General features: G+C 39.6%; 1 protein-coding gene across 2 annotated transcripts in view; it reads left to right on the top strand.

Annotated features, from left to right (window-relative positions):
* LOC127479708 (regucalcin) overlaps positions 1–27,830 on the top strand; it is an 83,735-nt gene that overhangs the window by 16,136 nt on the left and 39,769 nt on the right. The window contains exons 2-5 of one of the 2 annotated variants that reach the window (XM_051806999.1): positions 1,650–1,702; positions 15,860–15,919; positions 17,064–17,146; positions 26,987–27,144. In XM_051806999.1, the coding sequence (XP_051662959.1) occupies positions 15,871–15,919; positions 17,064–17,146; positions 26,987–27,144 (290 nt within the window). In that variant the 5' untranslated portion in view covers positions 1,650–1,702; positions 15,860–15,870. The remainder of the gene's footprint in view (positions 1–1,649; positions 1,703–15,859; positions 15,920–17,063; positions 17,147–26,986; positions 27,145–27,830) is intronic. The other variant, XM_051807000.1, reaches the window with a different exon arrangement.

The raw sequence follows: 27,830 nt of genomic DNA, 5'->3' as shown, positions 1-27,830 counted from the left end.
CGAGTTTAAAAACCCGACCCACGTAACATGATTCATGTTTCAGCAACCTTGGCTCTGGTACTGCTTTGATCTACAGATCTTCTTGCATTGCTCAAAGTTAATTGCTTAATGTGGGGTATAACCAGAGAGTGTCAAGGAGATGGGAAGAGGAACCTAGGATGATTTAAAAAAAAAAAACAAAATGAAAAACCCCAAACCAACCAAGGACTTCCTGCCTCCCCCCCAAAAAACCCCAACTAAACACAAAAACACAAAAGCCCCAAAGACAAAACTAAATCAAAGAAAATTAATGTAGCCAAAACTTTAAAATTTTGTACAGTCAACATACAGGAGCTATAATATATTGTGTGTTCCCCTTCTTCCTCTGCCTCCCCGCCTCCCCCACCTCAGATTCTAAGGAAATGTTTTCCTTTGATGCCACAGCTTAAGTTGAGCAACAATAGCTGTAATAAGTAATGGGATCTGTGCCACTCCTCAGTGGATGGGTGGTTGTATCCTTTTCTTGTACTGCAGATGGGTGGAGAAGCACAAATGTTAGAGCATGGTGCTGACACTCTGGCCAGAAACTGCCTGATTTTGGTTAGAAAAACGTTGTCATCTCCCCCGTTTTTTATTTTTTTTTTCTTCTGGCAGGGTATACAGTTATTGGTTCCTTGGTTTTTACTTGAATTTTTGCTCTCTAATACTTTCTTCCCCAGCTCATAGCTGTCCTGGTTTTTTGACTTTTTACTCCAAGGCATGGGGCAGACTGCCTGCTAGGACAGACCCTGGTCGAGCTGCTGACATCTCTGAGGAGCTGCAACTAATCTGTTGGGTGTAACGACTTTAACGCTTTTGCCATGTACATTACAATAGGGCACAAAACATACATGTGCTGGATCCTACAGGAAGGGAATGGGGCAGTTGGTGGAGGCAAAAATTCCTTCTATTCCCTTACTTAGTACTGCTCAAGTCTTGGGACTAGATTAAAAAGGGTGAGTAAGCAGAATCCCTGCCAGGGAAGCTGAGCTATCTGGGATTGTCAAGGAGAGGTCTGAAGGAATGTTGTGAAGAATTAAACGAGGAGCCACATGGAGCTTTCCCTCTATACTTACTTTATTTGTCCTCTTATGCTTTTATAAGCGTGCTTGATTCATAGAAGACCCTCTTGAATGACGAAAGCATCAGTGTATTTGGAGAAATCAACCCCTTAAGCCAGCTGAATAAGTGTGCAGCTATCTCAGCTATCTGAACGTGCTTGGTGTTTTGGGTTTTGGTGGGGGTTTTTTGTATTCTCAAAACAGGATAGAGAACATACAAATTAAAATATCATTTTGTGGGTATTGGTAACGTCGGTTCCCATTCAGGTTAGGAGGGTGACAAAATCAACTTTGAGGTTATTCTTACAAATTTATTTTTAATTGTGGTACTTAACTACATTTATACTGTAGTACGTGCACATATAGCTGATATATTTTGTTTTTCCACATATTAAAGTGAGAATTATGGAGTTTAAGGCTTTATATTATGGATGTGTCATTTACTTGTGAAAGTTGCAATAAAAAGATAATACACCCTTCACTTACTTGCCAAAAATTAAATTGTAGCTCAAACTTGAAATGCCTGTTGTCACTCCTACTACCTAAATAGCACTCCTTTCATTTTTTTAGGAGCTTGTGATGTCATCAGTGGAAGCGAAAACATCTACCTCGTGACCTGGCATGTAAGTGAAGGAGGAACTGATACCTAAAAATAAATAAATGTGTGTGTTGGTGTTTACAATGTATAAATTGAACCTATATGCCTTCACCTTTCAGATATCACGTTTTAAATGAAAACTTTTTGAATTTTAAAGAAATAAAAGTCTTTTAAAGGGGAGAAAGTCATAAAAGAAGCTGTTAACAATAAGATTTCAGCATGCAGAACTCTGTGTAATAATCTCAGTTAAAATCTACCTTGATGTATCCCATAATACTTGGAAGGCTGGTAGGCATAGATGGAATAATTTTATCTTACCACAATATTTACATGTGCTGCTTCTACTCCTTTTTATTCTGTTCTTCTTTTCTGGATATAAATTCTGATAGTTGGGATGAATGCGTAATATACACAGTGATACCCTTCCTAAAATTAAAAAGTCTAGTTGTGCAGAAGGTTTAGATTCTTTTATGTACTCAAGGCACTTCATAGTGAACTTTCTGCAGCTTTGTGACACTTCTATTTTTTTCCCTTAAGTAAGCAAAAATATTTCAATCCTCTGCAGAGGCGTTTTCAGAGATTCTTTTTTTTCTTTTTTGTCTGCCCACTCTCTGCTTTTCTTTTATGTGGCTTAGAGGATTAAAGTGCAGTCAGTGCTTTGAGGGGCCGATGTCAGCGGTGAGCTGGGTTTTCCTAATTGGTGCCAACACCTGTCCCTCATTATGAAGCCTTGTTCAAGCTATCCGGTGAACCGAGGTAACCAGTCTCCCTTACATGTCTCCAGCGTGATTATAAAGCCCTCTCCTGATACAAGTCTTATTACTTATTCAACTTTTGGAGTGGTGTGGAAAGTGAAGCTAAGCTGAGCCATTTGGCTAGCTAACAAAGATCATAAGGAGTAGCAAAGAGAAGGATGCAGTCATCTCAATTTCAAGACTTTTCGTTTAAAACTTGCTTCTACTTTGACTGTTTAAACTAAAACAAAACAAAAAAAGAGGAGAGAGGAGTGTTGTTTTTTTTTTTTCCTAGTTTTCAGTGTCAGATACTCTGAATTTAGAGACCAGATCTACAGATTCCAGCTGAGCTGTGAACATCTGAGTGCAGCTGCTATTGTGCATAACCCATTGATTTTCTGCAAATAGAGCTCTGGCCTTGACTACTCTTGCACCATCTCTTTGTCTTCAAGGGGTCAGGGCTTAGCAATTCTTTTCTACACAAAACCAGTATCAGCCTCTCCTCCCACCTGATTCTGTGATGCATTGTGTGCTGCCATTGCAGTTGGAAAGTATAACCTCAGACAGAGGAAATTAATGGCTCTGATAAGATGGATCACTGTCATGTTTGGGCTTTACAGGCAAAAGTTTAAGCATGGTTACATTTTTCTGAGTAGTTTAAGTATGTTTTTAAGAGTTTAGCTTGCAGAATTCAAGCATGCAGCAGTACAATGCTGGCTGGAGGTTTTGGGTTATTTCCCTGTGAGGGAGGAGAGAGATAGAATAACTTCAGATGTGTATCTTGGAAAGGTTTGAGATAATAAACCTGTAAGAATCACATGAGAATGCTGTGCTAGTTATCCAGATTTGGAAAAATGGAAAAAAATGAAAGTGTAGTTGATTCTTAAACTTCAGACATGGAGTTGGAAGCCTAGTTATTAGGCTTGATTGAACCTCTGCAGATTCGGAAAGAACCCAAAAGAAAATCCTGAATGGATAGGGCCCTAGGTTGCATGTGGCATATATTTTTACAACATTTTTATTTGGTTCCTCTTTAAAAAAAAATAAAATCAACAACTCAAGCACACTGAGAATTATCTCATCTTTTACTTAATATTTTTTACCAAAATAGCTCTTTACAGTGAACAACAATTAACAAACTCTTCAGGGCAACAGTATGTCAACTGGCAGAATCTCTGCTAGTTGTTCTCATCATAAGCAAAATATTGTCTGATAAACATACTCATTTCAGTATTTGTCATGGCCCTATAGACCACCTATCTGATCTGTAGCCCACAGAGGTCAAGTTAGGAAGTGATATATTAAAAAACAATAAAATCCATCCCACAGAGATGAATTAGGAGTTATGAGTATGTCTGGTTTCAGATGAGCTCCCTTATTGCATTAGGCCAATGGCTGTCTCTGATAATGGTCAACAGTGGAAACCTAGGGAAAGAAAGCATTATAAAGCTCTTATAGACTCTGTTTCTTGTAAAATTTTGGCTTGAGGATTTCCAGCAGATTGGCATGATGTGTTGTGTTTAACAGTCCTTGTTCTCCAGTTGCCTAATTTTCTTCAATCTGCTTGCTTTTCAACCTCTGCAATACCCTGTAGCATGGAGTTTCTCTAAGTAGTTTTGTACAAAATGGCTTTTTTTTTTCTTTTCTTCACTTAATTACTTTTCTTTGAAGTTTGTTCTGTAACTTTTTGTGTGCCTTGTCTTTGGGCCATGAGAAGCAGTGAGCAGCCTCTTAATTCTGTTTGCTTCTCTTTGCCACTTATGACAGATCTCTCATGTTCTGCATCCTCCTTTTTCAGCTAGTCTCAGTCTGTTTAATCTCTTACCTTAAGGCCATGGCATGCTTTCCTTACAGCTGTAGCTGGAAGTTCACATTCTGCAAATACTTCTCCAGTGGTGGGAAGGGGAAGCTACAAGAGGCTCCCTTGCTCTTAGCCTGAATGAGTGATCTACTAATGTTGCTCATCCACAAAGCTTTCTCTGTGTAGCTGAGTGGGCGTAGCAAATGAAACCAGACAGGCTTGTATTGGTATTTGTCACCTTTGCTCTTAGGCCTTGCCAGAAGGATGCCTCTCTTGCATCAGTGTACAGTTCTCTCTGCTGTTCTCATCCTGCAATAGTTTCTGCTACAGGTGATTTTGGCAATGCCCAAGTATTTTTAAAGGTGTTCAGTTAATGTGTGTGTTTTCGTCTTCTTCATACCTTTTAAAAGTGTCTTGCAGGTGCTGTGGTGTAACTGTGTATGCATTAACTGGAAGCCGTAGTTCGTGTTGGGATAGGCAACAGCACTTGGCCTCTGTGGCAGGGATGTCCAAGGGAGCAGATGGACAGCACCTTAACTGCTCCCAGATCGCAGCTTCAGTGGGAATGACCTGTCACTTGTGCTGTTGCAGGGCTGGGGAGGGGGATGGCAGAAGAGGAGTCTTGGGTGGCTTTATTCTGCCTCAGTCTGTGTGCAGGCTTGGCTGTGCCTTCTCTCAATTGCAGAGCCCCTGGTAACTCATAGAGCTGCAGCCTGCCCCATGTCCTGTGGCTGTGCGAGGTAAGAGCCTGCAGAGAAGGAAGCTTCTTTACATCTTTATGAAAACCTCACTGACCAGGTGGAGTTGCATGTACAAACAACTGCAGGTTTTATGTTGCATCACAGTCTTAAGAGTGATGCTGCTGTAAAGGTGGTTTTGTTTGTTTTGTTCAATTTTATAGTCGTACTTTCAGCTGGAATCTCTTTTCTCTCCCTGTTTCTCAGCAGAGATTTTACTACTCTTGACAACATGGGGTTCAGTTGCAGCAGCTGCAACACCTTGTCGCTCTTACCTATGAATACACATATGGTGAAACACCTCCCTACTTCTGTGGCTTGCGGGCATTTCCATTATTCCCAGTACAGGACTGCAGAGTGGACAAAGAGACCTGCTTTGGAGTCGGACTCCTTATCTCACTCCCCAGCTGCTTGGGAAGGTCAGCTGTGATAGTTCCTTGTCCTCACAGGATGGAAAGAATAGCGTTCTCCTGTATTTTCGTACTCCACCTGTTCAAGTCCCCATGCTCTGTGATCCACCCTGTGGTTTGGCACCTTTTCTCCTGTGCCAAAAAAGCCACCTCCATCTACTTATCAGCTTCAACACAGCTTAAGGAGGACATGTTTTCTACTAGGAACAGTAGATAAGTGGTGATCTAGTCTTACTCATTTAAATCTTGTTTATTATTTCAACTGGAAGGAAGAAGAGAGAGGAATTTAGAGGAATGTTAATGGTCAGCCCTGATCAGTGCATCCCCTCATTAAAAAAATATAGAAGTGCTATGAATTCAGCTTGACCGTTTGATGAGAAACTGAACCTTATGTGGTTTTCAAGATGCAACTCTTGACTGCTTTCCCTAACAAGACAGGACATTTTGGAAACCTTGGGCAAATACAATCATCCTCTGGTTCCTCTTTTTGGGGCGGCGTCAGCCCCAGTGGGCAAGTTTACTATTTATTTAGTCAATGCTGCACCTTGTGTTATGACAGAGAAAAATAGTAATTTAATTTTTTGCCTCTACTCTTTACATAAAAATGGCCAAACATCAATTGGCCACAGTATCTCTTTCATAATGTTTTTTCCCATCTCAATTTGGTGATTTAGAGAAACCTGGAATGGTATTTACATTTTCATAAATCTATTTTAAATCTGTTTGACTAAATGACCTCTCAATGTCCTTTGACATGTTGTATATTACAGATTGTAGAACATAACATTAAATTAATTGACCAGATATTAAAATTAATTTTTAATTCATTAGTTATTAAGACAGATTTTTATGTCTCTTTAAAAAGTTTTTTAAACTAAAAAGTATTTTAAGAAATCTTACAGTAAATGTTTGCTCATGCTGTGATGTTTTGACATGGAGAACCAAGATAATAGTGCAACCACATATATACATATTATAAGAAATGCTAGAAAATATAGTAGCATCTTAGTATTCAACCAATGATTCGAAATATTCCAAATACTGTTTAGAGTTCTGGCTGTGACAGTACATTCCCTTTAATTGTTTCTATCCAGTGATAGTGCACCTTCAGTGCACTCTTTTTACTTGAGGAAAACTTTAGTATCCAGGTTGTTTATTTCAACTTGTAAATGAAAACTATTTTTTGTCAGATAAGGAAAGAAATTTTCAACTTAATGTTTCCTATATGAAAATATTTGTGTTCTTGCTTTCTTTGAGTAGAGTATAAAGATGCATCTTGATGTTTTCTGCCTTTCACAATCCTCAGGTTTTGTTAGTGAAGCAAAATTTTCCAGTAAAGTGGTTAGCCTCTTCAAAGCATTATAAGTAAGAAATAAATGAGTCAAAACACATAAAATATTTAATGCAGGCTGCTGTTGTTGATTATTTTATTTGAGATTTGGGAAGAACAAAACAAGAACAGTGAAAATTAACTGATTATTTTAAGCAAGTATCTTGTAGGGTATGAGAACTTTTGCCTATGCTATTAATAGGAAAGTTGTTTTTCGTAATCCCAAATAGGGGCATACATTTCTAAATCCTTCCTTCTTTGATAATATTTCTTGCCTGTGTTCCTTACCTGTCTTTTTTCATGAAGGCATGCATTAGTACAGCTGAAGAGCAGAGAAACAGATACAAGTGGGCAACTGCTGGCGGCATCAGGCAGATAGAGGAAAGTGGGGCTTCACTTGAACTAGTCTAATACTGGTTATTGCTTAATCTTCGATTAAGTAATGACACTTTGGTGTTTGTTTTTGTGGTTTTTTTTTAAATCCCCATCTCCACTCCCACAATTTTATCACTGTGCAACAACAGCAGGACAATACTTAGTGCATCACAGGGATTTTCCTGATTTTTCTTTTGTTTGTTTCTGCATGTGCATCAGCAGGAAGGGCAGTGAGTGGCAAGGTCGCAGGATATGTGTTTGGGAGATCTGGATGCAGCTGCCTGGTGTGCTGGAGGCTCCCTGCATGATGTATGGCTGCTCTGTGCTGCAGCTCTGAAATGTCAGGGCTTTCAGTGCTTGCTTAACATGAGCTTATCGTGCGGGTAGATACAGTAAAGACTGCAAAACACTTAGAGCCAAGGTAACGTGAATCATATCAGTTCTTAAAATAGAAAGCCCAGCTAAACGCTCAGAGGTATTTCTGCTCAGTCATATTGGTGAAGCGTGTGCTGCTCCTGCCTGGTGCGCCCATGACTGCAGTCTCCTTGCAGATACAGGACACACGACCGTCTTCGAACTGCCTGGGCAACCAGCTGCTTGTCACACTTGGGTGTGATGACCTGGTGCTGGTCCATTTTTAGTAGCAGTACAGCCACATCAGTCTTTCTTCAGAGCAGTCATTGTCATTAGCTTCATTTCATTGAGTAAGTGGGCTTGTGGGGTTTTTTCTTTTGTCTGGATGCCTCAATGTTAAGTCAGGTATGAGATTTCTTCTGAGGAAGCCCTGTAAAACAGACAACACACAATCAGTAATTGTCTCCTGTGCCGAGGGCCCTTTCAAGCAGACAAACACCCTGAGCACACGTAACTGACGTAGGCGCTTTTCTCTGGCACTTGGTGCAGGTGCATAGTTAGAGGACCTTATACAAGTTGGCCCCTTCTTCCTTGGCATTTCCTTCAGTGATCATGTATCTACCGTGGAGTTTCCAACAGCCTGACAAGAGACAGTTTGTGTGATGCTGGCCTGAGGAAGTGAGAGCTGTGATGGCTTTACTCTGTCAACATGATGCTCCTCCCTGCCCTGTGGGTCTGCCACCCTGCCGGCCCCTTTGACCTCTGGCATTGACTGCCGTGTGATGGCTGAGGGGTGGTGCCTGTGTGTTTAATGTCACTGTGATTTTCCCGCTGGGAACTTGCTCCTTGTTTCGTCACACTGGGGACCTTGTTGGTCTCCCAGGGAGAGGCCCACGGCAGTGAGATGGGCCTCGCTGGAGAGTAGCAGAAAGGGGTGCTGTGCAGGCAGCCATGCCGAGCACAGTACCTTGCTGAGGGCCGTGGCTCCCTTTCCTGAGGGACGTGCCCTCATTTTAGCACTTTCCCTGCCTGGGAGTGATGCCGGGAGGAGAGCAAGTCGCTGGGAGGTGGGTGAGAAGTGTTCACCAGGCTGCAGCTGGGCAGACACGCTTCAGACTGTGAGTGTGGGGATGCCAGGCAAGACCAGACTGGTTGTGGTTCTAGAGAAGGAAGTGCTTTTTTCTTCTTTTTTCTTTTTATGTTAAAAGCAGGTTTTCTTTCAAACTCAATATGGTATTTTGAAGGAAATAATTTTTTTTTTTTGTGTCCAAATCTCTACTGCTGTTTTAGGAAAACAATAATCCTGTTAATAAACAGCTGGTGTAAAACCAATGCTGTGTTCAGGACCAGAAAACTGATAACGAGGACTGAAGCAGAGTACCTCAGAACCACGTATTCAGTGGTATATTTGCTTGAATTAATGACAGTCTGATGTTGTTTATATTTTTTTAAATTAATTCTGCCCAGATCAGTATCTTTTTCAGGATGCTAGTGCTAAAGCTGCAATCTTTAATGAACAGAAGTATTTCCGTGTCAGCCTGGCCTACCTGGTTGCTCTGCGTACAGGCCAACATGTGCAGCTTGCTTCAAAGATGAAAATAAGGCTGCTGGTTCACTGCTGGGTGTCAAGAAAGCACTGGGAAGACAGCACAATTTAAATTCTTTCTAGCCTCTTGGAGAGTTTCTGCTGAGGTAATGGTAGCACTGCACGTGTTGCTGGTGACTTGCTATTCTGAGAAGGATTTCTGATTTTTAACAAGCAGCTTGGCATGAGGCAATTTAGCTGAAGACCTCTGGTATAAATCTGTCCCCCTGCCCTCGCAGTGGGTGAATGCATGGATGCAGCACCAGAAATTAAAAGCTGCACTTCTGTGCAGTTGAACTTGGGGTGTGCTGTATTTTATTGTATTGTCAAAGTGTGTTATAAATGTGAAGTAGCATCACTTACCCTCTTTTTATACACAGAAGGCAAAATGATGGGCATTAAGTGCTTTGCAATAGACTGAATGATGGATCATTGTGGTAGAAGGGTGCACAAAATATTGTCAGGATTCCCTTTTGGCCCATAATGCCTGAATGAACGTGTGCAGGGGATTATATTTAGGATTTCTTCATCCTACTTTTATGATATATCAGCTGACTTCAGTCCAGGATTGTACTATTTCAGGTCATAAGTCATGCTAGAAGATGATGTTTTGGATTTTTTTTTTCTTGTCATTCTTAAACCCCCAGTACCTTTGTGGTAGCTGCCAAATTACTTTATATAAAAATGTAACATACAAGGAAAACAAAGGTCAAGACTATGTCTTGTTGCTATTGCATTTCATACAGATCCATGTTATTAGCCAGATTTCTGTAATGTGTGCTTCCTTGCCTGCTACAATTATTTATTGCCTAATGACAAAGGAATTGGCTATTGCTGGTACTGCTGCTTCTAAAACCTGGTGCATCCCCCCTTTGCTGAATTACAGATTAATATGGTAATCAAGACTTAATATGAAGTAGTAGCAAGACAAGTTTTATTTTGTGGTAGGCCCAGTACAATCTTCAGAGAATCATTGAATATTTTATTTTGGGCATGAGGGAGGGATAGGATAGATGTAGTCACTCTGTTATGGGGTTCTTGAATAGGGTTGGGGTATATTACTAGTTTTTAAAAATTTCCCAGTTAGAATTAAATAAAGAAGCAATCACAGAATGGTTAGGGTTGTTACTCCTTTTGCTGAACATCATTTAATGCGAATTGTTTAACCTTTCAAGCCTTTTCAGTGGAGCAAATATTGCTAAACCAGGTTCCAAGTGAGTGTTTTTTCCAGTTTATATAGCCTTTTTGTGAGATTGGATAGGATATTAAAAAATAATAATAAAAACCCCAAACACAAGTGATCTCTCTTCCTTTAGATATTTGAAAGGTTGTATTAACTCTATTCATATTTCATAATTTCCCTGGCAGTTGACTATGAAATCTGACCTATTTAAATGGTTTTACTGTACTACATTTCCTGGAGACCTTTCAAGATAATTTGCTTCCTAATCTAAATTTAACAGTTATATAAACCACATTTTGGAGACTTGGAAATTGCTACCTACTGTCTTTGCCTTTTTTTTTTTTTTTTTGGTAGACGAGCCATATTGTAAAAATGTAAGTACAGAATTTTAATCTGAAATTTGCATGTAGCTTGTCATTTGGTTTTCATACATAGATGCTGTTTTTCTTTCTAATAAGATAAAGAAAGTAGGTTATTTTTTGTCCCACTTGAAAATTTCCATAGTACTGTGGCCAATTCCATTTTTGTCAGGCTATTTTAAGATGTGAAGAAATAAAATCTCACAGGTCTAGGATATATTTGCTTAACACTTCCTTGAATTTCTTCGTTGCTTTTTCCTTCTGTATAGGTCCTAACAGGTACTGAGTAGCATATGGATATGTTTAACCTTTCTCTGCAACAAACTGGAGCCAGGAGAGATACTGGCTACTCCTTGGAGATACTGTTTTGTTCAGAAGTCTTGGCTGGCTTTAAGGATTTATTTTGTGTGCTTGTCACTGATGTCTTGCCTAATATGCTGTACAAATTCGGACTCTACAATATCTCATCCTTATTTCTGCTGTAACTGATGAGCTATCCTGAGGAATGTGTCAGAAAAAGAGGCTAAATTTAATAGTTTATTTGGTAAATTTAATTGTTTATTCCATTGTAAACTCAAAAGGGGAAAATATTTGTGGCTGTTTCTGCAGGTATTTGAAATGAGGTGTTGCTTTGGGTAAAGCTCTGAAATGTTGTTAACTATCTGCTGTTTATGTATGGTGCTTGACTGTTTTGTTTTGTTTGGGTTTTTTTTTTTTGAGTGATGCATGGTAACCAGGTTTTCAGAAAGGGGAAGTGCCTTGAGTCAGTGCAACATTGATTTTCCTCGAGGAGAGGAGAGAATGGTGGTAGAGGCAAGTGGCTATTTCTTGTTCACTTCAGCAGTGCAGACGTCTCAATAAGCAGAAAGGAGCAAACATTTTAGAAATCGTTAATTATAAAACATATCCCTTAGATTTTTAGAAATAGCAGTGTTACCCTCTTAGTCAGATTCTTGCACTGGCTGGCAGAGATACTGGTTACTCTTAACTTGGGCTCCGTGTTTAGTTTCAGCTAGGTGAGTACAGTGTTGCTTTTTCCTGGCTTTCCTTAAAAGTGCAGTGATATATTGGATACAAGCATTGGTTCTGGCTCCAGGGCAAAATTCCCAATGTGTAAAGTAGCCTTCCAGAAGCCAGGGAAAACTGGCAGCGCAACGTTGCTGTCTGTAGCTGAGGTTTTCCTGGGATTGTTTTTGGTTGAACATCTGAAAGGGTTCAGGGCATCTTGAGCTGCATTTGTGTGTTTAGGTGACAGCAGGGAATGAAGCCATTTTCTCTTTTTTCAAGTTGTGGTTCTTGTCTTAAGCTGTTTCAAGCAGATTGGGGATAACCATGCAGCCATGGCTTGCCAACTCAGAAGTGCAACAGGTGCTGAATGTGGTTCAAATTTGGGAATAACTCTAGTAATTGATATTAAAAATGATACCAGCAAATGTTCCATTGCAGTAGTTGCCTGGAGAGTTGAGCATCTTTTTCCTTGGTACATGATGATTTCTTAATGTCACTTCTGTATTTTGATTTTCATATACAAAATCCCTGGAGGTCAGCATCTTGTATACATTGTCATACAAGTGATTGATAAACTGTTAATCCTCCTGAGGATTTTTTGGTGGTTTCTTTTTTAAAGGGGGGGAAAAGTGCTTTAGATCAAGGTATAATTATGTTTGTATTTTTAAGGTAATCTGTGCTTGACTGTAAGACTTCAGCATTCTTCAAATCCACAGCTGAAGCACCCCTGCTTACCTTCTAAGGTAGTGAGAATCATGAATCCATGACTGAGAAATAAGGATTTTTGGGGAGCATTTTGAGGAGGCTGGAGCCACTTACCTCTTTTGATCTGCAAGAACATTTCAGTGTTGAGTTGCTTTACACTCTCTGTTTTTTGTAGCTTTTATACTGAAACGGCTAGAAAGTTTAAGTGCTAAAACTAGAATTCTGGAAATTCAAACAAGTTCAGCATGCACATTTGGAAAACACCTGGATAAACTGAAGGGTGCTGGACTGCTTTGGGGGTGTTGGACTGAAGATGGGAAAGGCTGACATCAATTTTCACCATGTGGGGGGCTCTGGCTTTGCATCTCCCATTTTCCTGAACTGAGAGGCTGCCGATTCTTCCGCATTCTACAAAGGCAGGAGAAGTGATGCGGGACCTTTACCACAGAATGGATGTTACTTTGGGATCCCTCAGTAGTGGTTAGGGAGTGGAAACACCATTATCAGGGAGCCTTTCTGATGAGCTCTCATGCTTTGGGGTGGAAGCAAGCTGGAAGGTGTGTGGGAGTCCCAATGTACGCAAGGATACAGCAAAGGGGTTCCCTGGTAAAAACAAAAGTGAAACCCCCTGTAGAGGTGCTCCTGTTGAATGGGGGTGAGGTGTACTCCTCCTGCATCATGTGGGGGCATACAGTGAACTTGTATCCTGTTGGTCACTTTAATAACCTGTCTTGCTGAATGCAGCACACCTGTGATTTGTTGTAGCTCTGAGGGCTTTTATTCACTCCTGTCGTGGTTAATATTGCTGCAAGAAAATCAGGCCAGAATCCAGTGCTATTACTATTCAGGGCTTTTTACCCTGAGTGACTGCTTTTTCTGTTTCTGTCTGCTATGATGGAGGTGTAAATCTCTTGCCTGAGCTGCTACAAATCCAGTTCTGAAATAACAGCTTTTTAATTTTGTTTAGTTTTGGTTTGGGTTTTTTCCCCCCTCCTATGGAGTTGTTGGCAGAGGTGTGCTTTCTGTTCTGAGGTTTTTGTTACACTTGCCATTTCTGTGCAAGCTGTCTTTGAAGTAGCCATCTCTGCTCTTTTTTCCCAGTTGCCCAGGCAGAAGTCCAGGCTTCCTGGGTGTTCCCTCTTGTAGTTGTCTCTCTCAACGTCATGTTTGACCCTAATTTAATTGAATGCTCATGTTGTGCTCTAAAGATAGCTGTCTTTATAGTACAGAGTGAAAAGGTTTTATTGCTTCATGTTTATATAGACTGTAAGAGATGGGAATCACCTGCCATAAGCTTTCAGAATCTTTTAACAACTGCTCAAAAATTCATCTGAACATAAAAACAAAGCAAGCAGCAAGCACTTGCATTTCTTGCAAAGAAATGGAAGTGGAGAATACTGCTCAGCACATCTAGATGCATCTTTCTGTTGTCTCCCAAGGTCTTGTATGATACCTAATAGCCTGTAAGCCAGGCTTTTTGGAACTGAAGGCTGCCAGCAGAGAAGGTGTTGCCATGGGCAGAACCTCCTCTTTTTAGGGAAAGTTGTATGCTCCAGAGGGCTGAGTTTGGCTGCTGGAGTACAAGCCCTTGAATAGGCAATACTATTTTATTTGCTCTTGATTAAAATCCATACCTTTAAATTTCATGAGCTGGCAATATGACAGTAGTCTTCTAGACCTCCCCTTGCTTCCCTGCATTAAACTTCAAGTCTGGTACCCCCAAAACAGGTACAAAGATAAGTCCTTCTGACCCAAGTGCCTTCTACGTGTAAAACAGCTTTTGTCCAATAGATTCATGGAAGTTTCTTCATCTGCACAAGCCACCTTGCATTGCTAGCTGGAAGTGAAGTCCTGTGGTGTTTTGGGCATTTCATTTTTGGTGTCACTCTTTTCTTAGACAGTGGTCTTCATATACAGCATGGTTGCCTTGCTTCCTCCATGTTGCCTGAGCTCTGAGAAGGTGAATTAATGTGAAATTAATTGTTATGTAATGGAATTTTATATCTTACTTAAGTGGTGCAAGTGACATCCTTTGATGTCCCATGCACATCCTCTGTCTGTCTGTCTTCTCCCCCAGGTTAAATACCTTATTCAGAAGTTCTGTATCTGCTTGCTTGAAAACTGCATGTCCTTTTTCCGCTTTCAGGAGTGTGGGCCATGTCTTTTATAACAGGCCAAAAGGATTGGTTTAAACTTTGAGTGAACATTGCATTTAAATTCCATAAACTCACTCTCTTAAATACAAAGACTGCTGAAATTTTCCACTAAATTAAACACTTTTGCTGCAAACAATTCAGTTTCGATCTCTTCAAAGCCTTTGGGCAGGCTTCTCTTATCTGGAAATCTTGTTTATCCCATGGTATTTGTATAATCTCAAGACCCATTGTACAGTAACTAATGTGGAGCTTTTATCAAATAGGATATTTAGCTGTGTTGCTTTTTTCATGACATGTGGTTATGTTTAAGAAATGAAGCTGCTTACATTTCAGGTGTGGCCAGACTGACACTTAGGGTACTGCAGGCATTTCAGGTTCAGCTGTGTGTAACCTACTTGTGCATATCTTCTACTTAAAAACAAACAAAAAAGATAGAGTTCTTATTTATTCTTGCAGAATAATTTTTTACTTCTCTTGTCTATTGATTTTATCATTCAATCTATTAAAAACAGAGGTGATTTTAGTTTACTGCAATTAATTGTAAACAGTTATTGAACCTTACTTAACAAATGTAACATAAAATATTATCAAATGGCAGGACTAATAAGAATGTATGTGGATTTCTGTTGGCACTTGTTTAGAGTATATAACTGATCACTGGTTTTTTGTTTTGTTAAGTAGAGGTGCAAAAATTTCTTCTTCCCTACTCTCTGTATGCATTACATGTTCAAAAATGAATTTCAAAGTTCAGTATCTTTTTTTAATGCAACTGAAATGTGCCACAGAAGTATTTCTCAGTGATACTGTTGATCAGTTCTCAAACTTCTGAAAACCATATTTCTTGTGAACTAAATGGTAATCAGATGATTAAATTAAATGGCACCAGTCACTATTGTCTATGATTGTCTCTATTTGAAATCTGCCTTTTGCTTTGCATGGATGCTTTTGGGGGGAGGGGGTTGTGGTTTGGTTTTGGTTGAGTTTGGTTTTTTTGGTTTGCTTTTTAAGGTGGGTTGTATTTCTAAATCCTTGCCTTGCTGTGCATCCACCTTATTTCCTGGCCTCCACCCGTCTCTCAGCTAGTGACTGCCACCATGGCAACTCTTCCTCCAGCTGAACAGATGGGACATTGAGTCTCCTCGGAGAGCAGAGCACCGCTCTCGCCCTGCCGGGAATCAGTTGGCAGGTTGCACTTCTTTCTGCAAAATTAAAAGCAAGCTCTGCCCAGCAGAGGCATGCTAGTTTTGAGGGTGCTCAATTCCACAAATAATACCGTAGTCTAGTAGTTGCTTGAAGAAATAAAACATAGTGGCTGAACTGGGATTATTTCTATACCTGAGAGCTCTTCAGAGGAGCTTTGCCTTTAGTGTGAAGAACTTGGCATCAGCCAGCAGCCCGTGGTTTTCTGGTAGAATGGTTGCTATCAACTTTTTTTTTCTCTTTAGGATGCGTCAGGATGAAACGCCACAGGCATCTAAGCACCAGTGACAGTTCAGACAATGAGAGTAAGTAATACCTGCTAGTTTTTCTTTGGTCTATCACCCCCTTGTGGTTTCCTTCTGTGGTTTGAGGGCAAACCATTTCACCTCTTATAAATTAAAAAAAAACAACAAACTTTTTTGCTTGATTTCTTTTTGCATTTGTGGTCTTTGGTGTTCTGAATTGTGTTACAGGAGGAAAATGAGGCAAACAGTCTTACAAATCTAAGGGGTGTTTTGAATCTATGTAGAATTTCAAGAGATACTTGTATATCTTTGCCATTCAGAGCTGCCAAGGAGAAATTTGTAATTCAAGTGAAATTTTACTGCCCAGGGTCCTATTCTGTAATTATTTTTTTAAAAAGAGTCCTGCTGTCTTTTGTTGTGCAGAGCCTCAACTTTAAAATAGGTAGGGGTGGCAAGCTATTAAAGCATCGATATGTGAGAGTTGTAACCAGTCTACTGATTGTTACCTTACCTTGTGCTGGTTCTTGATCTATTTCACTTTAGTCTGTTAAACAATTTAGCAAAGTTACATTTTAAATGTTCCTGGGCACACACCTACCTGAAGATCTTCTGGTTTTCTCTGCAAAAAAGCCAAAGCAGAGCAACCCTTTATGGCAGGGTCTTGTTTGTTTCTTATAAACCCGTGCCTATCTAATAGCTCTACACATAATGATGATTCATTGTCATATTCCCTGCGAGTCATCAATGTATCTTCTTCTGAAATAATATTTTACCCAGAAATGTCTAGATATCCCTCTGGTTTTTTGCATTTCTCTTCAGCACACTTTATCATTGCTTTGTTCTTTAGAGATTGTTATGGGCACTTGCAAACTCTGTCCTCTGTTTTGCTCCTCCTTCCACTTTGTTAGAAGGGTACTAAATGAAGGAAAGCAGTCTGCCTACTGGTTTCTGTTTACTCTTGCTTGTATTGGGCAGAGCAGAATGTACCCATAAACTCAGTTTGCTGTGGTTTTCGAAAGAATGAGTGGAACAGGAGGAGCTGTAATTAAGCCTGCAGGCTGCCTAAGAGGTTTTTTTGCCCACGTCTTGTCAAAAAATTATAATTCAAGAGATTGGAGTGCCTTGTGTTTTACTGAAAAAAATAAATGAATTGAACTGAACTATAGTTGTCCTTTTTATTTCTTTTTTTTTTTTTTTTTAACAGGTCCTTCCACTTCCTTTTCTTCTTGTTCTAAATACAGGAGCAAGTCAAAAACACCAGCAAATGAACAAAAGAAGCCTGCTGAGGTAAGAACTAGGGTTAAAGGTTGGTTGCTGGTAGTTTTTAGTCATGTAGTTTTCATGTTTCTGAGCCTTGAAATAGTGACATTTGAACCTAGTGCTGGTGACTGCTTTTGTCACCTGTCAAAGTCTGTGTGAACCTGTATTTTCCCCACTGTGTGAATATTATAGGAGCTCTGGTGTTTGATGTCCCAAAATGACTTATGGTATGTGCAGACAGTAACATGTGGTTTGTTCTTCCCCTGAAATTTAGTATCATTTTGAAATTGGCAAAAGCTGGGATGGTCTTATGGTTTGAGAGCATGGCACAGAAAAACAGTTCGTGTGTATGTGTTTGGGAAGGATACTTTCTTTCTGCTTTAGGATGAAAAGAGCAGGACACTTAAGTGGGTAGGATATGTATAAGTAGTGCTTGCTCAGCATCTGCTACTTTGTTTTTTACTTTGGCTTTTTGCTTTCAATAAGGTTTCTTTTTACTCTGCCATCTCCACCTGTTAGAACCCCAACAGGTATCACCACTGTCACTGGACCTGTATTGACCCATTTATAAATTTGCATTTATGTACAAAGCAGTGCTCAAAGCCCTTCTGTCAACTATTCCACTGGTAGGCTCTCTTTGTGGAAGATTTGTTGGCTGCCTTCTCCAAATTTTATGCTTGCTTTCTTAAGGGCTGAAGTCAGATACTAACTGCAAATAGGATAAATATTTCTGGCAGCTAATTCCCCTAACTTGTTATCACATTCCCTCTGAATGAGTCCTTCAGAATTTTTGTATGACTGTTGATGCCTGAGCTTGCTGAATAAAGACTGACAAAATCCACTTTGTTTCCGTAGAATTTAAAGTTAAGTCTCAGAAATTATTATTTTGTGTACTATACCAGCAGCTTTTTACCTGTGTGGTTACTGCTGTGCAAGGTTGCATGAACTATATAGATTGTGCTCATATAGCGAAACCTATTCAGCAGACATACTTCATGCTTCTTTTCTAAGGTGGGCTTGGTTTGGTAAGAACAAGGAAAATGACACAGAATGTGTCCTTTCTTTGGAAGCTTAATTTTTATTACAGGTTAATTGAAGAAAACTCATTGATTTGTTTCTAAAATAAAATCTTGTGTGTTTCAAAAAAGCAAAACTGGCTAGAACTAGCTACATAGTGTTTTATTTGCAGCCACCAAGAAGGTTAAGAAAAGCCTAGTGTGCTTTTTACCTTTAAAATGTTCGTATGAGAATTATGGTTCTGTAAAAATTTTAATCTTAAAACAGCTTGTGGCTACTGAGATCTTGTAAGTGTGTGCCTAGGCAGTGGCTTTGTTACTAGCCAAGCTGTGCAAATGGGAACTGAAGCACATACACTGCCAGACTTCTTGCTGTTTCAGATACACCTCAGTGCTAGTTCCTTACCAATCCCTCCTTTCTACCCAGCCATCCAGCTTTCTTCTTGTATCCCTTCATTTTAGGGATTGTCCTGTTACAGTTTTCTTTGAATTTGCTCCGTTCTGTCTCTGTGTGCATATGTACCTTATAAACAATAATTATGATGTGGTCCGTGTATGTAGCATACAAGTGTTCACTTTATATAACTTCTAGCAATTAAAATTAGTAGTGTTTTCAGTTCCTCCTTTTGAGATCATCTTTGCTGCTTTCTACCTGTTCCGAGACAAAATCTTGATCCCTTTAATGCTTGGAAATTAGAAACTTTGAAGAACAAAATCTGGAATACACACCTGAAATTTAAAAAGTGTATTTCATAACATAAAAAGTGTATTTCAGTAATACTGGAATCTCTTTGTCATCTTTCATTTAAGATCCCTGTACCAGGAAAAAAAAAAAAAAGAGAAAGAAATAAATCTCAAACTTTAGAATATGTCCTCTTCTGGAGGAGTGTCCTGTGTACAATATTTAAAAGAACCCTTAAACAAAAAAAAAGTCCTTTGGGGAAGTGAATGGAAGGGAAGGTGGCAGTAATAATGTGTACCCCTTGTTTCTAAGACTTTTGGCTATCAGCAAGCACTGCTTCCAACCCCTTGAAAAGCATATGCTAGAGACTGTATTGCTCGAAATGCTGTTGTCAGCAGAGCATTGAATTGATTATTTATGCACCAAGTGGTAACAAGGGTGTAAAGTGCAGACTGAAAAGGGACCCCACCACACACCATTCTAAAACTCGTGTTGTAATCCCATGAGCTTTTTGTAGTAATAGTTGTGTTAATATCTATTAGATAGAAATTAAAAAGTTCAGGCTGACAGCATCTTTAGCAAGGCCTCTCTTTAACAAGTTGGCACTGCTCTCCTTTCATTCACCTCTGCTTGCCAGGCACCAAGCTGTTTCTTGAGTTAGTGATGCAGAAAATCTAGAAGGTCAAAGCTATAAATAGCTATTTGGGAATATTTTTGTTCATGGTCTTCATACATTAATTTTTCTTTCATGCCAGCAAGCCTGGCTTTTTCAGTTAAATTGCGTATGAATACACAGGTTATTTTCCCCTTCCTCAACCATACAGCCCAACCAGAGTACTGAGGTTGTTCCCTCTCCAAATAAAAGCTTGGGTTTGGTACTCTGACCAACAAGCAAGTGGTGAGTATATGTGTCACTTGCTTCACAGGACTTCTCTGTATATGCCAGGATCCTCTGTGGTTGCCTGTAAAAAGTGACAACTGGCTGCAGCTGAGGACTGCTCTGCCTTGAATTGCCTCCCAAGTGCTTTAGAATTGAGGTGGGTGTGGGAATGGCCCCAGTGGAGTGAGGTCATCTGGTGTTACTGCCGGGCCAAGAGGTGCACTGTTCCAGTGCAAACGTCAAAGACTGTTCCCATAGCCTATATCAGTCCAGAAGGGATGTTACTCGGTTGGAGCTGGGGTCCACTTACTCCAGTCTCCTCTTCGGAGAAAAAGGTGAAAATAAGGCAAGCCTGTAATGATGCTTCTGCAGACCATGGTGCTGCTCTATGTAATGTCAAAAACAAGGCTGCATCTCTTTCTTGGATTGCAATCTATCACTAACTACTGAGATGTGACTTAAAAATTTTGTTATCCAATTAGCTTTAGCATTTACTTTGAATAAATAAGTTTTGTTAAGATTACAGGCACACCAGTAGTATAAAGTCATAGTCATTTTTGAGACCTTTATATGAAGATGTTGGCTACATGCCATTTGTGGTGTTGCCCCTCAGTGGATTAAAATGTAGACTGGGGGGGCTTGCAAGCCTAAGCAGTAGGCTGTGTGGGAGTAGCAGGATAGGAGGCATTTGGATGTCTGGCTCAGCGTGAAGCCTCTACTTAACAGTTTCCTGTCTCTATGAAAGCTGAAGCAGAAATTGATGGTGGAGTAATGGGAATCATTTTTGAGGGGAAAACCTATTAGCTGGAGTGTCCTGAATGACTACCCTTTTCTTCTCCCTTATGCTAGTGGGGTCACAAAAGAGTGTAACAGATCTTTATGACACTCAAATTCATTTTTTTTTTGGTCCTGTCTCTCTCTTGAAACAGTAAAGAAGTTAAGTTAGTATTGTGCTGGTTTTTTAAACCCTTCTCATATAAGATGGCAGTATTTTACCTCTCCTTGCAAATGGAATTTTGAATCTCACAGCAAGAGTAGTTTTTAATCCCTCATTGCTGATTGTGACAGCTGTGTTATCATGTGAAATACAGCTTGTCTTCCAGAAGTAAATGGTCTGCTTTCATTACTTGGGTATGTGAAACTCGTTTTAGTGGCATTTAACTACCACATAAATCATGGGTCTTGATCCTGAGGAGCATCCTGGAAGACTAGACTCTTGGCAGAAAATGGATTCTTTCTGCAGTTTGAAAGTGGTTGCTTTTGGTCTGTAAATGAATGGGTGATATGGTTAAATCATATTGCTTTGCATGTACCATGCAGAATAAGAGACTGTTACTTTTTTTGTGTATGCTTACCTTAGAAAATTCTGAATTAACTTGTGTACGGACTTCTCAAGACCTCTGGCAAACATACCTTATCCATGAACTGCTTCTTAGCCTGCTTGGATTAGTTGATTTTAAAAAAATAAATTGCAATACTTTTATGTAAGTCAGAGGTTCAAACTCATTGGTTATTTTGAGATATTGTCTCAGGCTATTTGAACTCTTTAGGAAGAGGTGACCCAAATGCAGAAGGGTGTGGAACAGCTTGCTTGTGAAAGGGTGAGCTATTTTACCTTTGAAGTCAATGAGCAGGCATAACTGTAAAGTATGAATGGAAACAGCAGAGCTGCAGAGCTTCAGTCTTGCCTGTCCTTGTGATGGAAGAACTGGGGAGGAAAGGCGTCCGGGGGGGCAGGGCAGGATTTGATAAATGAGGCCAAAAGTTAGAAAATCTGTAGCAATTAAAAGGATATCCTTTCCATGCATCATGTAATTAGACTGTGAAGCTCATCTGCTACAGGAGGTTGTTGAGACTATGAATTAAACAAGATTAAAAAAGGAATTGGACAGATGATAGCAAGTACAGATTTTTCTAAATATCTGTATAAATTAATACCCACTTTAAAAATTGATTGTTAGGATTAATCCCCAAATCCAAAGCTTATGTCTGATTAGCAAGCAGAAGGAAACTTGACATGTTCTTGCACATTCTTCTGGCTCATGAGATACTGTCAGAGACATGATGTTAGGTAGGGTTGATTTAGTATCCAATTTCCTGGCTTTTCCTCTACATGCTTGTAAAAGGAGGCTAGGGAGATTCATGGCTACTTAAAAGAAAAGTACAATATTTCATTTGCTTGAGTCCTGGATAATCCATAAAAGCAGTTTTAGGGAGTAGGGATTTTAACATTAGGATTTATAGCATTGCTTGTCCACATTGTGTGAATGTTTGAGAACTACAAATTTAGTGTTGTACTTGTTCCTGTCTATCACAGCTTCTTCTAACATTTTAAGTTTTTCAGTCCAGTTGGTATATATGCCTGGAACTGTAGTTTCATTTCCATTTTAAAATTATGTTGCTTTTTATTTACTTTCTTGCCAAAACCCCCTCAACCAACCCAAAACCTAAGTAAACATGTCTTAAGTTTCCACACTTCTCTATAAAAAAAGTGCCTTATTTCTGAAACTTCATGTCCAGATTTTAATGTATTAATAAGAAAAAACTTTACCCCCACCAAATTCAGTTTTTTGGAGCTTCATCCCCTGTAAATGGGCAGTCTTTTGCACAAAGTGTAAAACATCCATACAAAGATTAAACTATGCTCAGATACTGTATTGCTATATTACACTTGTAAGAGGTCATATTAGAATTTAACTTTTGTTTTATCATTTACGAGGTGATTTTAGGTGTAAACCCGCTGCTTTGTAGGTGTGTTACAATTTTGCTGAGGACCTGTACTTACTTCAGAGTTTAAAGAGCAGAGTAAGCTTTAATGCTTGCAAGTGCTTACGGGAATAAAGAAGTTAATAGATCCTTTCAAAGGAGAATAAAAAAAGATGATTTGATCCTCATCATGACAAAAAATTCTTGTATAATTCACGCTTTACTGCTTCTGGAGCAGTCGGCCTTCTTAGTCCCTAAGCAGTGGGCATGAGGAACTGAAACCCTGTTGCTGACTCGCTGGGGGTTCTGCTGGGTGCAGGGAAAGCCTTAGGACTGAAGCAATTAGATGCAATCCAACAGTCGCACTTTGATTGTAACAACAGAGCAATTAACCCATCATTTACTTAAGCCTTGAAGGTGTGGTTCCCAGTCGTGGCCTAGACACGTGTGGCAAGTGGCTTATCCTTGCTGGGAGTTTGTAAGCAGTTGGTCAAAGTACCCGAAAGCTCAAGAAGAAATACCAGTTTTCTTTTCATTTCTAAAAGATGGCACAATCCATTTATTTTTCCTTACACATGCATTTGAGCAAGACAAGGTGAATGAGCAGTGGCATCAGTCAGCTTCAGTAATAGCTTGCAGAGGGGTATTGGAAAAGGTATTTGACTCATATTTTTCCTTCTGTTAATGTGGTTTCAATTTTGCAGTAGTCATGAACAAAAGGTACCTGACAGTCCGTGCAGATCTGATATTTGAATTGTTCAAGATAGGGTTTGTAGGAGGCTGTTGTACCATCAAGACCCATTCTCTGTTTTCAATGCTAGTATTTTACTGTAATTCTCTACAGCTTTACTTGTATTCTCCCTGAGATCTTTAGGGGATAAGGATACTTCATGCTATAAATAGTGTTTTTTGTTTCATAGGCTTGATTTATTCTCAGAGTAAGCACAGCAGGGTCCTGTGAGGAAGATTATATGTTGGATTTTCATAGAGTGCTTCCAGAAGGAGTTTGAGTTCAAGTCACAGACTGCTTTTGGTGAAGCATTTATAAATAGATTCCAAGAAGTTAATTTTCCTTGGACATACTCTTCTAACATAATTTCCAAATAGGACTCAGACGTCTGAAAAACAAATAAAACATTTGGGCCATATCTTCATTCCACAGCTCCGTGATATCATTGTTGCTTGGTGTGTTAGTGCTGTGGGGGGAGCAGAGCATCCATATTTCTGGAAAATTTTTGTAGAATTTAGCTTTCAGAAGCTTTAAAGACGGCAGTGTGTCTCTGCAGAGGTGCCTAGGAAGTTCTTAATTCCTCAACAAATCCAGGCAGACTTTTACTGCTTAGCAAAAAGCTAATCTTGACTAAATAGCAAGGTGTTCTCTTCTAGATTTAAGCCCCAGTTCTAAAGCATGAAATAAGTAATAGAAGTTCTCGTTGAAATGGTTAAGATTAAATGATGATGACATAAGCAAACACATTTCTGATTGATGTCATTCACTGAGTGCTGCACTGTTGTCAGCTGAAACTAAAAATTCCTGGCAGCAAAATGAAATGGCAAGTTCAGACCAATTAGTCTTGCATGGTAGGCAAGGCTAAAACTCTGACTTTTCATGCTTTCAATTGCTAAAGATATTTTTTAAAAATCCCACTGCCACAAGAGTAACTCCTGTGGAATGCTCTCAGTGGTGGGGAGTTTCCCACTTGTGTGTGTATGCAGCTGGCTGTGCTAGCTGTGGTTGGTTGTAGCTCAGCTCTGCAAGGCCCTTCTCTGTCCTGGTAAAGATACTCAGCACGAGCTGAGTCTGCTCTCGAGGAGTGATGTGTCTGAATGGGAATACCTTATTAGCCTAGACTTGGCATGCTCATTTTTCAGGTATTTTCAATATGTATGATATTACAGGTATTAAAGCTGAAGGTTTGTGCTTTGCTTATGGTAAGAAGTAGACCTGCTTTTGGGTGACTGGAAGATGACCACTGCATTTCATGGCCTCACTGGAAGTGAAGGTGGTCCTTGCCAAGAGGAGAGTATGTGCTGTGGAGTGGACTAGCTGTTGTTCTCTGCGTTCTCTGCGCGTAGTAAAGGAGCTGCATTGTTTTTCAAATAAGCGTCCAAAAAGAAACAACCATGAGGAAAACCTGGCTATCTGAATCCTAAAGGTGTGTCTGCTCTTTGTGTAGATGGCTTAGTTCATAGCCTTGAGGCTGTCTGCTGAAGTAGAATTTACTTGATTTGTCAGACAGATTTTTTGGGTTCCCTGGGTGTTCTGGTTTACTTCCACAAAGAAGGAAATAGAGTGAGTATTCTCATACATTGTCCTCTGAGAATATTTTACTGTTGGAAGACCCTGCTTGGCCACATGTGAAGAAATGATGAATGATGGGAGCTAGAGATTGTAATGATTCAAGTGTCTGCAAGAAATCTTCAATTGGACTTATCACAAGTATGAACAGGCAATTCTTAGGAAGCCTAAGTTGAGTTTTGGGGTTTCTTAAGGTTTCAGCATGTTTTTATTGGTTAAATTTTTGACCTTAAGTGGTACCTGTATTATAAATTTTATTAATCTGAAGCGGAGAACTTAATATTGCGGTGTAGTGATGGTGTGGTCAGTACTGTACAACAGTCAAAAGAAACCCAAAAGAAGTCCATGCTCCATGGGGTTTGTGCTCTAAAAATAAAGATGATACAGTTAACATACATAATGGATGATCAGAAGACTTGCTGCTAAGCAGTGTAGTTAGAATACTGATGGCTTTAATAGCACTTTTCATGTAGTGTTTAAAAAATAGTGGGTTTGATATGAAGTACTCCACTTCTATATTCTGTCAGTGGCTTAAAAGGTAGTTTGTAAAGCACTTAGCTCAGATAAGTTCTGAGGAATATCTTTTCTGATAATTAAACCAGTCATTGCATTTCTCATTTATCAGACTTTTTTTTTTTCTTACCGGTGTTCTTTGGGATTGTGCCATGGTAGTGTTTCTCATAGTCATGGCTCTGTACCTGTAACATAGAAAACTAAGAGGCCTTTTAAGTGGAATAAATAATTTTTTATTTTATTTTTGGTGTGTAGACATACTGCCTGAAAAAAACCCCAGCTTCTTGTAGTCTTAATGCTTTTGCTCTTGTTATTCAGATTGTAATACAGGTCTGCTAGGTACCTGAGGAGTTTTACACAGAAGGCAGCAGTGAACAGTCTGTTATGAACCAAGGCTGATAACACATTAGTAGCAAATATGAGAGCCTTGAGTCTGTGCTTTTGAGTTCCCTTGGTCAGCTTGCTCTCCTGGCAACCTATGTGAGATGCAGCTGTAGGACATAATGAAGTAACACTGAGTTCCAGGTCACCAGCAGCCTATTTCAATACCTGTTTTTAGTACAGAGCCTTTTAAAATAATGTTTACTTGATGATTTCAAAGAACAGCTGAGAATTTTTGCAGTAGGCATAACCGGTCTGGTGCTGTCAAATTGAAAAGGGTACACGAAGATATTTGGCTCTGAGATTATTTTATTACTCTTCTGGCTATAAAACTGAATTAGTAAGAAGAGAGTTCAACCTGTCACAGCTTATTGCAGGGATATTTTTCCATTTCATTTTATTGCCCTTGGAGGATATGATTTCTCATTACGATAATTCAGTTAATTAGTTGTGATGTCTCCCTAACACCAAGCCACAGTCACTGTTTTGCTTTTATCAACATTAAGCTGGTGCAGTGTAGCAGTGGAGGAAAAAAATCAAAAGCCCACAAAGGACGCATATGCCCTTTAGTTAAAGTGTATGCACCTGTAGTAGACAGACACTGACATTAAGTAAGTCTTGAGATGACTGATAATCATGTTTGTGTGCTTGTAAAAACTTAATCCTCATGAGCCAAGAGTCGAATGTTATGGCTGGAGATTTGTCACTGGTGGGTTTGCTTTGTTTGAGGGTGGTGTCTCGTTGTACAGGTTTGCTAAAGGATGCCGGGGCTGGATTGTGTCACTCTGCCTGCATTGAGACTGCTTAGGCTCAGAGCAGCACAGGTCTCGTGTTTCAGCAAAGGCAGCTGTTCATCTTTGATCTTTGAGATCCTGACCACTAAAACGTCAAGTGGTTTTAATAAATGAGCAAGTGCCTGTGCATCAGTTTTGCCATGGCAACTGTTGGTAGCCTGTGATGAATATGACAGTTTGAAGTAGCTAAACTGAATGAATCAAAAGGATACGCTACCTTGTAACTAAGTTGGGCTTAAAGCCTACAGTCTGGCAAGTAGAATAAGTTAATTGAAAGTGATAGGGTGAAGAGTCTTGAATCAGATGTAGGCATCCTTTTCCCTCTTCCTGGTCTCCTGTAACAGCCTTCTTCCTTCTGATTAACTGTCGGGCAGGAGCATGGTTTTGAATTAGTATAAACTTCTTGTCATACTGCACCTAATATGCTAAGAGTTAATAATATAGGTAGTTTCCAATTGACCTGTTTGTGCTGGTACTCTCTAAAAAAATTATCAGGTATGTGCATTGTTTCAGTGTAGGTTAAAAAAAAACATACTGCTTTCTTTAGCACAATGCTCTTTCTCAAATCATTCTTTTCGCTCCTGTGTTTCCTACAGGTGTTCCGCAAGGATCTCATTAGTGCCATGAAACTACCAGATTCTCACCATGTCAACCCTGATGAGTACTATGTCTTTGCGGACACGTGGAAACAAGAATGGGAGAAAGGGGTTCAAGTTCCAGCCAGTCCCGAAACTATTCCACAGCCTTCTCTCAGGTACTGGTGATCAGACACAGATCATGTGCACAAAATGTCAACTCAGAGAAGATGGTCTCTCAAAAGATTGTCCAAATGCAGTCAGCTTTTCTCTGTTGTTATATTTAAATCTTCAGTGCAGCAGCCTTCAGACATGTTCTTAAGCCACACAAGTGCCAATTTGGAAAACATGTCTGTGGCACTTCAGCCACAGATCTCATTCTGTCTGTACACTGTTATAGTATCTACATCGTGAATTTAAAAAGATCTTTTTTCCAGATTAAAAGCTGTTTTTTCATTTGAGTATGGTAAGTTGAATAAATTACAAATAAACCCATACCTTGTACACATTACTTAAAAGGTTTCCCTATAAAGCTTGATAGTATAGAGCACTAGGCATGCAGTAGTTACTGCTACCTGCTAAAGTTACTCATTTGTTCATACAGTTTAATTTTGGCTGTTGTTGCCAAAGCTTTAACCCTTTCTGCCTTCTCTCACCACAAACGGCTGCTTAACATTGTAGAAGTTCAGTGATCTCAGTTTCAGGAGATAGATAAATAGTTTTTTTTCTCTGACACTGTACCTGGACTAGGAAAACATAGCAATGTAATCCTGCAACTCTTCTGTGCATACTTCAACATAGAAATGTTATTGCCAGCATGGTCTTCAAGACAAAGATGAATGAATTGTCCAGTGAAAGCACTGAT

Source organism: Manacus candei, unplaced genomic scaffold (genome assembly GCF_025592945.1).
Source record: "Manacus candei isolate 608988 ecotype Guabito, Panama unplaced genomic scaffold, ASM2559294v1 h1tg000069l, whole genome shotgun sequence".
Lineage (NCBI taxonomy): Eukaryota > Metazoa > Chordata > Aves > Passeriformes > Pipridae > Manacus > Manacus candei.
This window is presented reverse-complemented; position numbering and strand designations above follow the sequence as displayed.